The following is a 15,859-nucleotide window of genomic DNA, read 5'->3' as shown; positions in this document are numbered from 1 at the left end:
AGATGCGGATCTTCTCAACAGTACGCAAATTTTCCAAACTGTCCTGCCCATTGCGGGTTCGAATCCCATCCTCGGGAAAAATATGTCAGCTACGGACACTCAAGAAACTCTTGCCGCGTTCGCTCTCTGATGATGAGCATGCAGGTGAGCCCCAAGGCTAAAACTCTTCTGAGCTATAGTAGTACTCGCTGTTGGGCTAGTTGGTGCATGTCTGAATTCAATAGTCAATTTCGTGCCAAAATCACAACAACAGTGAGATACAAAGAAGCACATAGACAGGACGGGCGCTCACTGCAACAGGGTAGTAATTGTGTAAGTGAAACTTCAATCTACCTGTACGAGTCAGAAGTGCAGTATCTAGAATATGTCCTATAGTGTGATTAGATAGACGATGGATCAAGCATGTTGCACATGTGTTGGCAAGAAGTGGATTTATATAAGCCTGTTTTCCTCAAGGAATAAACAGTTGCAAGTGAGGGCCCGTCCTGTCTTTGTGTTTCTTCATATCTCAGTGTGGTCGTGATTTTGGCGTGAAATTGAATATTGAATTCTTCTGCGCTAGATAAGGCTCCATTGGTGAACCCTTCACCTAACCCTCCTGTGTGCCTTTGCCTCAAACCACGCCGTAAAAAGCTGGCACGTTACAGTGGAACCTCGTTAATGCGTACCTGCCGGGAACGCCGCGTAACTACGCACTAAACGGTAGTACGCATTAACCACAAAGTAAAGATTTGCATCTCCTCGCGTACGCCATCGCCGCCAGCAAAGAAATAAATACAGTGCCACAGCAAATATTGCCTAAAGTACCCATTGCAAAGCCTTTTCTTTCTTTTTGCCAAAGTGGAGAAAAGATTCTGGTACTCTCTCACGACCGTCCGATAGTGCCGATAGCGCGCGGTGGCGACGCCATCATTTCGGAACTATTACAGGGTCCGGTATACGCAGTGACCAACATAGCGACAGAACGGACAGTGTCGGCTTTCCGCGATATATGTGCATGCGTCGGTACCGCGATCTGCTCATAAACGAAAAACTGACGCAGTTCCATTGAAACGCGGTACGGCTGCGTGGAGCCGATCGTCTCCTGGCTAGTTGCGTGCAGCGCGTCGCCTTCTCGGCTCACGCCGTCACTGCCGGGCCGTTTGCTGTACCGCACGCGCGCATTTGTCGTGGGAGTGTTCTTCGTAGCCACTTCGCTCCAGACCGTGCACAGATGCGGCGAGTAATTTGTTCGGTTAACGCGGCGATGACGAACTTCCTGCAAGCGATGCGCACTCCGCGACGCTGTAGCGGTCCTGGCAGCGAACGGCAGCGCGTTTGGGTGGTCGCTCAATAAAAGCGTGCAGTATGGTTGCAACAGCGCTACGCTTGCTGTACCGTACGTGTGCGTTTAACGTGATAGCGTCAATGCAAAGGTTTCTCGTCGCCCGCGACCAGCAACGCTCAACTCCGCAACAGCGAGCTGCTTTCTTTTCTACAAAGCGGCGCGCGCTTGAACACGGCCCCGCGCAACGAGGCGGCAGAGATCGGCGGCCCAGCGCGTTCACGTTGTCGCCTATTAAAAGCGTGCAGTAGGCTTAAAGTGGTGCTGCGCCGCACGCGTGCCCGAGCAGATATCTGAAGATACTTATTGTGATAAGGTTGTCGGCGATAAGTCATGCTGGCGCGTTCGTCGGTGGCCGCCGCCTCACCTTCGTTCTTTCCCGATGCTTACCCGCAAAGGCATCGCCGCAATCGCGCGGAAGTCGGAATCAGTGATCGACCGATCTACGCACTTCTCGAAAAGACGGAAAACCTTTGGCGGCACATTGTGGCGTCGGGAAGTTCAGCGGCGCAGTAAAATTTTATGGCACAAAACGTTATCGCGGTACGCAGGGTACGCACTAACCGGTAGGCGTAGGGCGAAGTACTACGGCTTAAGCGGTCAGCGAATGCATTGGGCTCTATGGGACTCGGTCGGGGATTCGTCGCAACTACGTTTTAACCGTTAGTACGCTTAAAGCGGGTACGTATTAACGAGGTTTGACTGTACAAGGATTATGTTCCTTAAATATATAAACGTTTTTCCTTATAATACTCTCATTTTTCATATACTACTTACAATATATTTTCATATACCTCCTTTTACTGTATAATCCTGATTTCGGGGAACATGTAATGGCAACTGACACTAAGTTCCTAATTACTACTTATACTACAGGTTCATACATGGGCTCACGGAATGAAAATTCATTACATCAAGTTTAGTCAAACTACTTGAACTCTGGTCAAAATTTTGGGTGCGAAGCGAATTCAATTATTGAAGTGTGAGTGCGAATCGAATCGAATATTTTTCAAATATTTCTAGAATATTTTTCGAATACTTCAAAGCGAAATTGCAGAAAAAAAAGGTTAGAGAGGATTCCTAAGCATATTCTTATGAGATAGCAACATGAAAGTGTTTCTTTTCGCTAGGTTGATGAAGCACTGGTGGGGTGGTGTTTCATAGTTGTCTTATCGAGAATGAGGCAATGTAGAGGCCGAATTGTATTTATGTACATGATTTGGTGCAACCAAAGTGTTGCCGACAACACTTTACACGTAATAGGCAAAGATGCCATTTCCTCAGCCTCTCCTCCTCTTTCAACTTCCCTGGAAGCCCAACTGATGTGGCGGACAAGGGTGTGCTCCCTTCAAGTCCGGAGTTCCAAATCTGCCTCGTAGACGTCGATATATAAGAACATCTGAAATTTTGGATGCTAAAAAGCTTCGGCTTCCGATTTTTCGGACTTCCTGCCCAAATTTCAGGTCCAAAACAGCAATAATTGAGCCCCCACCTCTGCCACATCTTTCATCTCCATGTTGGAACCAGCGTTTTCTTGACTTAGTACATTTGCGACCGTAGCAGAGCTTGAAAGGCAGCTTTGCCGCAATACTGAGGTGTGATGGGGTGAAGCATATTGAAAATCTAGGGACCACTTCCAATCGGACGTTGAGTGTGTCTTGGCAAAGTTCGACCATAACGGAGATTGAAAGGCAGCTTTGCCCCAATACGAGGGTGTAATGAGGTGAAGCATATTGAAAATCTGAAGGGGTCACTTTTAATCGGACGTTGAGTGTATTTGTTTTTGGGAAGTTCGAATAGTAAAATTCCAGTGCGAATCGAATCGAGTAGCAAACACTATTCGAAAAATATTCGAAATTTCGAATATTCGCACACCCCTAATTTTCAATGGTTGTGTGCCAAAGTATCATTTGCCCCAAAGCATTTTACTGCATTGTTACTAGTCAATCTTACACCTGTTACTGCATGCCAAGTTTTCAGTGCTTTTCCACTGTATAATGTTCTGTACAGAGTACAACTGCAATTGCCTACTGTGGCGCTAGTTCTGTATAATTTGATCGCGTTCTCTTGTACAGATACACAAGAGTTTACGTCTCCTTTCCTTTCTAGGGGGAGATGATGTGGTGTCGTGCATTTCATGCTACTGCCCAGTTTCGGTTTCTCAAAGTGTGGCACAGAGCGCCGCATAAGGGACATTTCCTGCAACCATTGTTACACGCTCTCTCTCGATAAAGAGCAGTCCCCTCCCCATTCTCGGCTTGGTCTGACCTACACAGCGAGCACTCCGGCACGAAAGTGCCCTCCTTTGTTCCATCCGACGGTGTATCCGGTGGCGGCACAACATGTACATTTGCTGTAATTGACTGCTTTATTGATCAGAGCAGTTGGTGATGTCACATAATTTGGATTAGAAAAAAATCTGCATTTACAAATAATGACTATTCACATCAAATACCAAATGGAACACAGAATAATAGGCTCGTTATCGAAGAGTCCCAAATGTTAGTACTACATGACTACACATCATACCTGTTCCACAGGTTACACGATTCACCTAGCCAACAGGTTACACGATTCACCTAGCCACCATATTCTGAGAAAGAAAGTGAAGATACTCACAGCTTTTTCAAAACTGACTTTTTATCCAGAGTCTTTCGTCGTGAGACCGTGTTGGGTTTGAAATAACCACTGTTTCCTGGCAAAATGTTCTTCTGCATTGTCTGGCTGCTTTGAACCTAATGATAAAGGTGACAACACCACACTGAGACATTGGAACAGAGCAACAGCACAAGGGGCACTGACCAAGCTGCTATTATTGGTACCATAAATTCAAAACAGAGGCACACAGGACAGACAACAAAATGGGCATGTGTCTTTCTGGTTACAGAAGAGGTTACTGTTTCACTGTGGACAGATTGTGCAGGTATGTCAGAGTGCAGAAATACGCATCCATACCTTGGCTTGTTGTGGCAGTTCGCTTGTTGTCAGGCGATCTACGCTGACAATCAGTTTAGACTTGAGCACACCGTCCCTTTCGAACATCCCACCTGAAGAGAGAGAAAGCACTTTGTCAAAACACGAATGCCACGAACTGAAGCGACCAAGATGAATAACAGGCTAGAAAACTGCCGCAATATTTCAAGATGATCCCTTTCGACAACAGTGTTGCTTTGCATGGTGTATGATTTTGCATGTAAAATAACTAAAGTGACTATTTCCTGCCTCCTCAACTAATAAATCAACACGCACTGATAGCGATATCCCCAGAAGTGATCATCTCAGAATACAGCCCCTAGTAGTACAGGAAATAGGCGATGCTTGCACAGCCAATCTCACCGTAATCTTTAAACTGGCAGATGGACTCGTCGACGTGCATGCTCTTCCTCGCTTCCCACTTGGAGTCATCCTTGCACGCTACCATCAGAAACGGAGGGTGGTTGCTGCGTTTCTTAATGTCGTAGGTCAAATTGATGTCCTCTGTTGATGAAATGTGGCCAAGTGATCAGAAAATTAATATACTAGTCCTTCATGTGTCACAAACACCATATTTTCTTGTTCTAAGGCAAGAACAAAAGAACAACGGTCTTGAACTGGCACTGGATCCTCGTCTGTCTTCTTCGCTGTTTTGCTAGCCACAGTTTGCTGGCTCAAAACAACAGATTGCCTTAATGACCCTCTCAATTGAGCATAGATCTGCTCAATGCTCAAACACAAGACTTAGACAGAAGGTACTAAAATTAGGTAAGCTTTTTAAAAAACGGAAAAAAATGTGTTATCACACAATGGATGTGCACACGGATGCGTACACACACACACACACACACACACACACACACACACACACACACACACACACACACACACACACACACACACACACACACACACACACATTCTGTGGGTAGCAACAAGACAAGCACACAGTTCAAAGTTTTTTGGAGAACGAAGTGACAACAGCAAAAAAAGTAGTAGTTCAGCAGCACACTAAGAATATAAACATCATCGCGTAAAATACGGCTTTAGGTGGACGATACATACAATCTATGAGGGCTGTAATTGGCACTGGTACAATGGCACACCTCCATCTGGACTTACCACATAGTTCGCTTTACATGCCTCACTACTTTGTACGGTCTGAAGTACTTGTTCAGGAGTTTATCACTAGGCCTCGCCATCTAATGGGGGTTGAAACCCAAACTTGGTCACTAAGTTCATAGGTAACTTGTCGGTGGGCGATACCGCACCTTCATGTACTTGCATACTGCTGCTTCTTATGTGCACACAGGCCAGCTGTGTAGGCTCCTTGACACGCTGAATGCACACTTCGATGTTACGAGCTAAGTGGTCTAGCTGGTCAATGTCTTCATATAAAAACATGGTGTCAAGTATAGTTTGAACATCTCAACCATAAATTAGGCGAAAAGGCATCAAGTGTGTAGTTTCCTGCATGGCAGTGTTGTATGGAAATGTTACGTACGGCAGGATTTTGTTCCACATTTTTTTGGAGCACATTGCACATCTACGTAGATTACGTCTGCTAGCATCGTGTTGAGTCTTTCTGTCAAGCCGTTAGTCTGAGGATGGTACACAGTGACGGACCCTACAACTTTTGGATAACACGTTTGATGCTCTACCAATTGAGCTACAATAAAAGCTTCAATAAAAGCAGTCTGCTGAACCAACCCACAGTGCAAACAATGTCGAAGTCCACATTAGCATTTCCAGAGCCTGTCAAACCATTTGTGAATCTGCCAACCTGCCCTCAAAATTCAGGAGATAAGTAAAGCAAGCGTGAGTGGGGGTGGCGAAAAAAGAAAACTGGCATACGTTTGTGTTTATTGTTTCTCAGGGCTGCAGAAATGCCACACACTGCTCTGAAAGATTGCCAGTAATTTTTAAGATGTCAGCAATCATAGTAGTACTAGTAATTATATGGTGCATGCATGCATGAGTAAATAAGGAACGAAACGTGCCGTGTTTCATGGCAGCAAGTACTAGTAGCCCCTTCTAAATCATGGTATTTTTTCTAAACAGCAAAGGTGTATGTAGTATCGCCACCGGAGGTACCGTCCGGCGGAACCAAGAAGGGCGGCTCCGCGCCAGAGCGCACGCAGCTACGTCAGGACATGTCGGGAATGGGGATAGGGCTCATGTTTATTCACTGAGAGATTGGTCATATGAGTTCGTACATGAAATGCCCGTTGTGTGGCGCTCTGCATCACACAATCGAAACCGAAACTGGTAAGGCGCGACACCACAGTGTACTACGGCAAAAGTGGCTTAAAAAGCGTTCTGCACATGATAAAAAAGGCCAGGAAATTTTACAACCGCTGTCCTTTTTTCTTTTCTTTCACGGTGAGGTTATGGTATAGTGAACTAGTAGTTAGGGTTATGGTCTGCGCATCTGGATTGGATGATGAAGTGCAACCTGTGGGTGATTAATGCATTCTACATTTCTTGCTAAAATTCGTGGTACTGAGAAAATTTTGAGGCTGGTCGGGTGTTTTGGCACAGCGTGGTGCAATTTCAACAAATTTCCCAATTTTGGCTCAGCTTGGCGCAAAAGTAAGGAATTGTACCAAATTGGCGCAGCTGTTGCATCCCCTGCATAGAGCCCTTCTCTTGCACTATCTCGGCCCTGCGGGACAATACAGCAAAGTACTGGTGGTCGGGGTTGGACAGGCAAGTTGAGATGACTATTTGGAGCTGCTTGCACAGACAAACGTGCCAAGAAGTAGGCCACAGCACTTCAGCCATACCTCTTCCCGATATGCCCTGGTACAAGATTGTGATTGACATCGCTAGTCCTTTCGAGCATGTGCCTGCAGACCGTAGATTTGTCATTTCAGTAGTAGATTATTTTTCGAGATGACCAGAAATGGCATTCTGCTTTGACCTTATACTGCTCCCACGGGAACGAAGTTCCTTCTCACATGAAGATCACCCAACTGAGATGGACAACAGTTCATGTCAAGGGAATTTGAGTCCTTTCTTGAAGACCGCAGGATCAAACATCTTTAACAAAAATGGCAAGTTGGGCTAGTTAGTGCTTGTTCATACTTGAAGAAAAACCAGCGCATAAAAAAATGTAGACAAAAAGAGAGGCAAGACACACAGCGGGTTGTGAGTGCAACGCATTGTGTCTTGCCTCTCTTTTTGTCTACGTTTTTTTATGCGCAGTTTTTCTTCAAACATCTGTTTTGCTGTGTACCGCCTACAAGCACATGGTCTTGTTCAGAGATTTAATCACATGCATGTCGCACATTCAACTGGCCCAAGTGGGGGCAAGTGCAGCAAAGACAACAGTCATCAAATACTAAGGAATATACCAAGCCATCCCTCACAGCACTACTGGTCTCACACCAGAAGTTCTACGTGGCTGACACAGGAGAACAGCCCTGGGTGTGCATGGTCAGCCAACTGCAGACTTCAGCACAAATCCAGCTCAGGAAATGAGTTTGCTCAGCAATTACCTAAGTGTGTCTCTGAGCGCTGAGTTAGGTTGGGCACTTAAGCCGCCTGCTCCCCGCTACGCCACCTCCTTGAGAGTTGGCACTGGACCAGCTGTGCTGATACGGTCGTCTGCCGCACCAGCCGCTCTGCTGATTTCAACCTTGGCACTATGCCAACTTTTACTGCAGAGCTCCATACAATGATATCGCAAATCTTCAAAGGGGGAGAGCGAGCCTATAAACTGACCTGTCAAAATATTTACGAGAAAAATACAAAGGATGTCGCATCAAAAAGGGCATGCAGGAAACACCCGTTATGGAGTGGAAGGAATGCCACAATACACTAATGCCCAACTAAAATGAAAACTTGCAAAAATATGCGTTCAGAAACGTTAGCTCGATTCCATGATGCCATGGTTGAGGCGATGCTCTTTCAGACAATCTTGAATCGAGACCAGAAGTACATACCATATCCCCTTCAGGCGCAAATTATGATGGACTGTCTAAAAATGTGTCATATTCACACCACATAATTCTCAGGCACTCTATATAGTGAACTCTCACTAGTACAAACGTTGGTTTAACGAACATTTCAGAATGACGAACTTTTAGAAAATCCCCAGTGGTTTTCCAATGTATCTATGCAAAAACCTTTGAGTTAAACAAATTTCTGAATAGTGAATATTTCAGTTGAACAAACATGATCTGCAGATCCGGGCTCATTTCTGAAATCAATTCAACGAAGTTGAAGATTATGTGCAGTGTGACAGTGAGCCTGGGCCGAACTATCATATTTGGAAATTGTTTCCAGTGTTCACCTGGAACCGGAAGAAGAAGAGTGCGACGAGAAAGTTGTAATGGCTGAGGCAGGTTCAAATTATATCTAGCCGCGGCTGTACGATATATTAGAAAGTTGCGAGACTTTGTGTCACAGCAACAAGCTGTGCCAGAGGCAGTGCATAAAAACGTCAACTCTGCGTTTTAAGGGCACCAGCCCAAATGAAAATTACAGAATTTTTTTCAAAAACGGCATTTCACATTTTTGATTTGATATCTGCTGTGCCCAATGCTGTTTACATATTCTAGTGAACATTCAGTTTAGTGTTTCAGTTAAATGAATTATTTCCTTGGGTCCCTTGAAAGGGACATTAAAAGAGCAAAATGATTTTTCGCATATTAGTAAAGTACTCTTTCACGATACCAAAAACACCACGCTTGCTGCAAGAAGACGCTTAGTAAGCGAGAAAACGCAAAAAAAAAAAAAAAGTGGGTGGCGACGCCACCTTGAAGTTTCCGCACTATTCGCCGTGACGTCACATGTTTTGACGCGCCTACTAGGGACTACATAGTCCCTAATCGGTAAAAATTGGTATATTTGGTAATTGGTAATCCCTAATCGGTACATTGTCCTCTGAGGGGACTTAACATACCATATAGACTTACATACATATAGACTTAACATACCAAGTTTGGGGTAATTCTGTTGAGCCAATGGCGCCAAAATACGATACACTTTGAAATCCGTGACGTCACGCAGGGAGAGTTCAAAATGAAGCTTTGAACTTTATTTCCTCCTGTATTAATAAACCCATGATGGCAAAATTAACGACATTACAGTATCAATGCACAATTTATTGATCTAAACAGATTCATTGTTTCTATTTAGTGTCCCTTTAAGTTCACTCAAATGGGAGTTCACTGTATTACATCCCCATGAAGAAAATAACGCAATATGCTGTTTTACATAACTTTCACTAATTAGTGTTAATTAATGTGTATTTAAACATCTAATTATTCTGCAATCAGTCAGCTTCAGTTCTTGCAGAAAAAGAATTAAATATTGGGCTCAAAATGTATGCCAAGTTTGTTTTTTGGTTGTATTTGTTTCGAGCAAAGAAAAATAATAAAGGGAAAATAGACAACCACCCGTTTGTAGCACGAAGCCACAAGGAAAAGGACGAATTTTTCGGCAACTAAGAGGCTTTATTTCTGAGAAATCCGTGTGGATTTCCTTGTGGCTTCGTGCTACAAACGGGTGGTTGTCTATTTTCCCTTTATTAACCCTTCCGCCACCTTGCGGGATTCCGCAGAACTGATTTGCAAAGAAAAATAATACTCTCGACGTTGGTCCTGGAACGCGGCACATCGAACGATCATCGAACGTGGTAGTGTCTCCAGAAAAAGTGATCCTCTGCAGCAATACGCAGCACAGTAAGGTTAAATTACCACTATTTGTCCACTCAGGAAGCCTGTACAAATGTGCACACTGGGTTTCAAGCCATTGAAGAAACACGCGGTGCGTTACGTGCCTCCGTAGTTGATGTGTACAATTGTACACACCGTCACCAAAAGGGATATCACAAACTTTTTTGGTGTTGGAGAGAGAGACATGCATAGTTTTTTCATTTATTGAACTTAAAATGAATAATGCAAGTAGTATTACGGATGTTTTCGCGATCATGAAATCATCGAATGGCCGTTTCCTTCCTTTCAGCTATGTAGCTGCCGACAGGAGAGCGAGCCAGCTGTCTTTGAAACAAAAATTGTAAATTTCCTGCTGCGTGCAGTGCTGCAACATTAAGCTCACATGTTCATAGGAGCCTTGACCACTGAACGGCAGCATTTTCTGACTATGTTGAAAAAGTGTTGCAGGGACCCTTTAACTTTCTCAATGTCACAAGATTTGAATTGAATTGCACTGAAGTTTATTTGTCCTGAATTCTTACAGGAGCAGGAGCAGAGGCTAAAAGCTATACAGCCTGACAAGAGCTCGTAATTACAGTGTGCCACGCAGGCCACTGAACATCACAATATCCTGATGAATGAAAGAAGGAGAATTTTAAGGGCTTGTTTTTCTTTGCTAGACACAACATTAATTAGAACTAACAGACAAGTAAACCAAGGAAAGTATAGGGGATATTATTTGTAGTAATTATGATGTAAATGTGAAGAAAGTAAAGTGGACGAAAAGATAACTATTCTTTTCATCCACTTTACTTTCTTCACATTTACATCATAATTACTACAAATAATATCCCATATATATTTTCCTTGGCTTTCTTATCCTAATATATGACAAATATATTTCATTCAAATCAGTCCAGCACAAGATCAGATATGCGTTTCACATGTACCCCTATAACAAGAAAATTGATGTTTGGGGTCGTGCGCATTCTGTGCTATACAAATACTGTATACATAGATTCTACACAAACAGGCTCCATATAAAAAAGCATTCCGCCATGTCTTCTGTACACATGGGCTCCGTAAACACGTGTTCTGTACAGAAGCATTCTGTACATGCAGGTTTCGTAATATTTCAGTTGTTACTAGCACACCAAGAAACTGTACCACGAAATTACACAATGCAAAGATCATGGAACAACAAGTTTGAGATGGTGCAACAGCAGATCTGCTAAATTGCAATGCTACTCACCGAGTGTCATGTTATTGTTCACGCTCATCGATGCTCCCAGTTTCAGGGAAATGGCATGAGGCAATTTCTTCACCAGGACACTGCACGGTTTCATTTCCTAGAGAACAAAAAGAGGTTAATGTAACTATGCTGGCACTGCCTTTCGATCTGTTTCACTCCATGCATTGTGTGCTGCTTTTTTTAAATGCTGTGCACACATTCAGTGGCACCGTAGTGCACACCACAGTAAAGACGCTTATGTGTCTGTGGTCACCATATCCAACAAATAAAAAAATATAACCAGTGCCAGGGAGAATGGGGGTAAATGAATACTGCAATGATGTGAAACAAGTGACAGAGAATTGCCCAATAGGCCTGATCACTTGCGATTTCTGCCTGTCTGCATGCAATTGATGCCAGGCAGCCCGCCTGTTAATTGAAGTTGCATTGTTGAAGCCTGCATTGAAGTTGCATTAAGCCTACAGCTTGTCAAGCTCACGCTCACGCCAGTCAGCCCAGCTGCCGAAGTTCCTGCACTAGCCTGCAAATAAACAATGTCACTCAACTAGCCTTATTGTCAATTCAAGTTACAGCGTTGCAGCATGCACATTGGCATACTTATGCCATTTGACCCTGTGATGAATTGAAGTTATAGCATTGCGACTGCTTTCGCAATGCAAAGCTCGACACTATTAGTCCAGCTATCAACCAAAGTTGCCATATTACACTAGCTTGCTGAATGGTAAATTTAGGTTAATTAGCCATGCTATCACCTGAAGTCGCAACATTACTACAGCCTAGAAATTGGCAAACTTATGCCAATCCGCCTTTTTCACGATGCCAAGGCGCATGCGCCCTTGCCCTAACGGAAAGGTCGCGAAACGTCTTTTCAACTCAGAGGCTTTGCTTCTGGCAATACCGGTTGTCCCGGCCCCCACCAAAACCCTAGCAAAACGGCAGAGGGCAGCACAGGAAAATGAAAGAGGCGGATTAGGTAAATTTTGAAGTTCCTACATTACACCAGCTTAAGTGGTGCAGCAGCACAGAATCTGACTGTTCCTCATTTATGCTCTTACAAGACCAACTTGTACCAAATATAGCTTAACTTTGTCTTCAACGCAAAGATTAAGGTTAAGTTTCTCTTTTAAAAAATAAATTCTTGTTGCCCTCTGAAGCATATGTCTGTCCATCAGGGTTGCCACTGGTGGCTACCTTGCGCCAAATTGGCTACTTTGCGACCCTGTCTGGCATTAAAAGTTTAAGGTTGGCGCCATGGCTACTTTCTGGCTATACTTTCAACTTTTATTTTGACACATTTACTAGCCATCTTTATTATCATTTGCAGATAAAATAGCATGCAAGCCTAAAGAATAACCATTGTTTCCAAGCTTATCTGCCATTTTGACCGATGCAAAGCATGTCCTCTACCCGCCAGCAGGCTGGTGTGCATCGAAGCACTCAAAGTGCAGTGCGACTGCAAACATGGCGTGAAGGAGTTCCACGCATGTAAGCAATGGCATGGCTAGCTCAGTGCTGACGCACTGCCCGCCATCATTGCCGACGCTGCGCACCAGTTTTTAATGCTGAACAGTGGCGTAAATAATGGGGGGTCGGGGGGTGCCGACTCCCTTTGTGTTCAGGCTGGGGGGGGACAACACTTGGAAGTGTACCCTCTTGAGATTTAAATTCCTTGACAGTTAAGGACAATACACTCTCCATAAAACCAACTCTGAAAACTGAAGGCCTTCCAATGAGTAGAAGTACTTCTAACAGGTACACACGATGGGGAATGGAGCTGACATTGAAGAAAAGCTGTACCTTTACGCGTTAGCATAAAAAGGGCTGCCATTTTTATTTCGTGCTGTAACCCTAGTGGCACAGCTGGAAAAATCCTAGAGCCTGCCTACGAGTTACTATTACAAACTAACTTCACCATGCAACACTTATACAGGGTTTTTTTTTAGACAGTACAGATTTTTTATAAAAATCATATGACAGTAAAGCTTCTGCTGTTTTCACACGAACTCGACGACGTGGGGCAAATACTTTGCTGCAGCTGAAATGACACTGTTGCAACTAATTAACAACTCGTTAATTAACTTTTTAAATTATTGACTTGAGGGAAGTTATTAGAAAGTTGTAGATATTAGAAAGTTGTAGTGCATGACAATTTATGGCGCATCCATTTTTTAGAAATCACAAAAGTTGCACATAGAGATAGTCATCTTCGAATTATAAGGGCAATATCGAAACTGATCGTGCCTGGCACGCACGAAGCTTGACCGCTCTGTTACGTCAGACCGAATCTACCCATGACAAGGAAGTGACGAAATTTGAATGAAGGAGCGATGCGGCCGTATCTTTTCATGAAAAAACGTAAGTCACCTCACTTGTGCCAGTGCATCGCCTTATCCTTGCATGTAGTGTTTGGTGCTTATCCGTTTCTTTCGAGCTGCGCGCAAGACAACTGAAATATCAACCTTTTCTTTGTCTGGGAAGCGTAAAACTCCAGGACAGTCACTGTGGCACTTCTTTCAGACAGGCAAAATAGTTTTTTGAGCCTGTTTATAGTTTAAGAAAGAAACAGACAAGCACTACACATTGCACGAAGACAATAATAATAATAATAATAATATCTGGGGTTTAGCGTCCCAAAACACGAAGACAATAAGCTGTCTACTTGTTTATTTCAGAATGCTTGCCATTTTTTCTGACCAGATTTGCTTCAGTGCACCCCGATTCGAATTTCAGCACTTCCCTGCCACGGGTAGTTCCGGTCAGACATAACAGAGAGGCCGCATTTCCTTTGCGCCGGGCGCTATCAGTTTCGATATTGCCCTTAAAATTCGATGATGTATATCTCTTATTATGTGCAACTTTCGTGATTTCTAAAAATAGGTATGCCATACGTTGGCCCGCACTGCAACTTTATAATATAAACAACTGCCCTCAAGTCAATAATTAAAAAGTTAATTAACAAGTTTTGTTAATTAGTCGCATCAATGTCATTTTAGCTGCGGAAAAGTATTTCCACCTCAACAGAGAGTTTATGTGCGAAAACAACAGGAGCCTGACTGTAATAGAATTTTCATAAAAAATCTGTATTGTCTATCAAAAAAAACACCCTGTATACTACTGGCTGCTCAGTGCCATTTTCCGTGACTCGGCGCCGACGCTCATTTTTTATTGCTATTATTTTATGTGAAAGCACAATTTTAATTTGTATATGATTAAAAATAAAGCATATTTATAAAAACAAAACGACCGCCATTGCAAGATGTTTCTCCCCCTTGTGGTTTTTTTGGATTTACGCTACTGATGCTGAAGCACAGTGCATGTTCTCGTGTAACTTGACAAAAAGATATCTGCAACAACATGAAGCTGGACTCTTCATCTTAACCCTTTGAGGGATAATGGGACAAATATGTCCTACTTTTTCTTCTTCTGTAAAAGCTTCCTCCGCCGCTGCGCGTCGCAATCAGCACTATAATTTTCTGCTGCCGTGGGTCGGAAACATTTAGGAAACCAATAAAAAATATTTCATGTGTTTACGAGATGTGGCATTGGTGATACGTTGAATTTAAATTCGTTTTGTTCTGTAGAAATTTTTTAAAACTGTTGTTCCATCGCATTCAAGATAGCTAAATTTCAAGATTTATGGTATGTTTCTCCTCTTCTGAATTTCGAGAGTAGTAGTTCTAGCATGAAACTAGATTTTGTTTCAAAATTGGAGCAGTATATCGGCCAATAATCGTGTCGAAGCGTACTTGAACGACAAATGAAGCAGTTCCTTCTAAGCCTAAATACATAACAGGCCCGCATAAATATTTTCTCAAGTTTGATGGACATTATTACGTCACAAGCCAACGTTTTATGACGAAGAAGGCCTTGAAATTCCTTTCTGCCCTTTTTTACCACAAGAGTACCAGTGGCAATGAGACCAAAAGCTGTGACTAAGATGTTGTTCTTGAAATTGAGGGCCGACAGAAAAGAATGACAAGATCGATGCTCTAGACATTCAGGAAGCGAAAGAGAATACGAATACACAAGATCTAAGGTAAGAGTTAATACCCCAGACCTGGATGGAGTTCATAAATGCATTTACAGTATTCAGTGCATTCGGTGACACCACGTTGATGTGGCTTGCCTTGAATCGTAGCAGCAATATTATATGTGGGCGGAAATTCAGGTATAACAGAGGTGCACTTGTCCATATCTACACTGACAGAAAGGAGCTAAAATGGTTGGTGTATGCGAAGAGGTCAGACAGAGCCACTGGCAAAGCACTACAGGCGCAGGCGCACATTGTGTAGCACAGCTGGAAATGAGTTGAGGCAGGATTTTTTTTTTTTGCACAGTTTCTGAAGTGCCCCTCTGGACTGCTTGGTACGAGCCTCTTCATGCGAGAAATTTGGCAAAGGGATTACAGCTTGGTGAACTTATGAGACAATGGGACAGGTGTTGTCCCACTTTTTCAAAGACATGCCATAGGATTAATGGGACACATACATCCCACTCTTTTCTCGTAAACTAATCGTCGTATTTTGGTGAAAATTGCTTCGTTCTGTTTCTAGGCATGCTATTTAGATATTCCGCAGGCTTATTTTCTGTTATGTGAAAAATATAGGTGAACCCACAAAGGGTTAAACCAGATTTCACTATTTCAAG

General features: G+C 43.3%; 2 protein-coding genes across 2 annotated transcripts in view; one reads left to right on the top strand and one right to left on the bottom strand.

Moving 5' to 3' along the window:
- Positions 1–15,859, top strand: part of LOC119379211 (eukaryotic translation initiation factor 2-alpha kinase 3) — a 423,415-nt gene that overhangs the window by 262,816 nt on the left and 144,740 nt on the right. The window lies entirely within an intron of this gene.
- Positions 1–15,859, bottom strand: part of LOC119379206 (uncharacterized) — a 53,951-nt gene that overhangs the window by 4,830 nt on the left and 33,262 nt on the right. Inside the window, exons 8-11 of the mRNA XM_037648426.2 lie at positions 11,213–11,309; positions 4,661–4,801; positions 4,280–4,371; positions 3,944–4,059 (exon numbers count right to left, since the gene is read on the bottom strand). Coding sequence (XP_037504354.1) covers positions 3,944–4,059; positions 4,280–4,371; positions 4,661–4,801; positions 11,213–11,309 — 446 coding nt within the window. The remainder of the gene's footprint in view (positions 1–3,943; positions 4,060–4,279; positions 4,372–4,660; positions 4,802–11,212; positions 11,310–15,859) is intronic.

This window comes from Rhipicephalus sanguineus, chromosome 1 (genome assembly GCF_013339695.2).
Source record: "Rhipicephalus sanguineus isolate Rsan-2018 chromosome 1, BIME_Rsan_1.4, whole genome shotgun sequence".
Lineage (NCBI taxonomy): Eukaryota > Metazoa > Arthropoda > Arachnida > Ixodida > Ixodidae > Rhipicephalus > Rhipicephalus sanguineus.
This window is presented reverse-complemented; position numbering and strand designations above follow the sequence as displayed.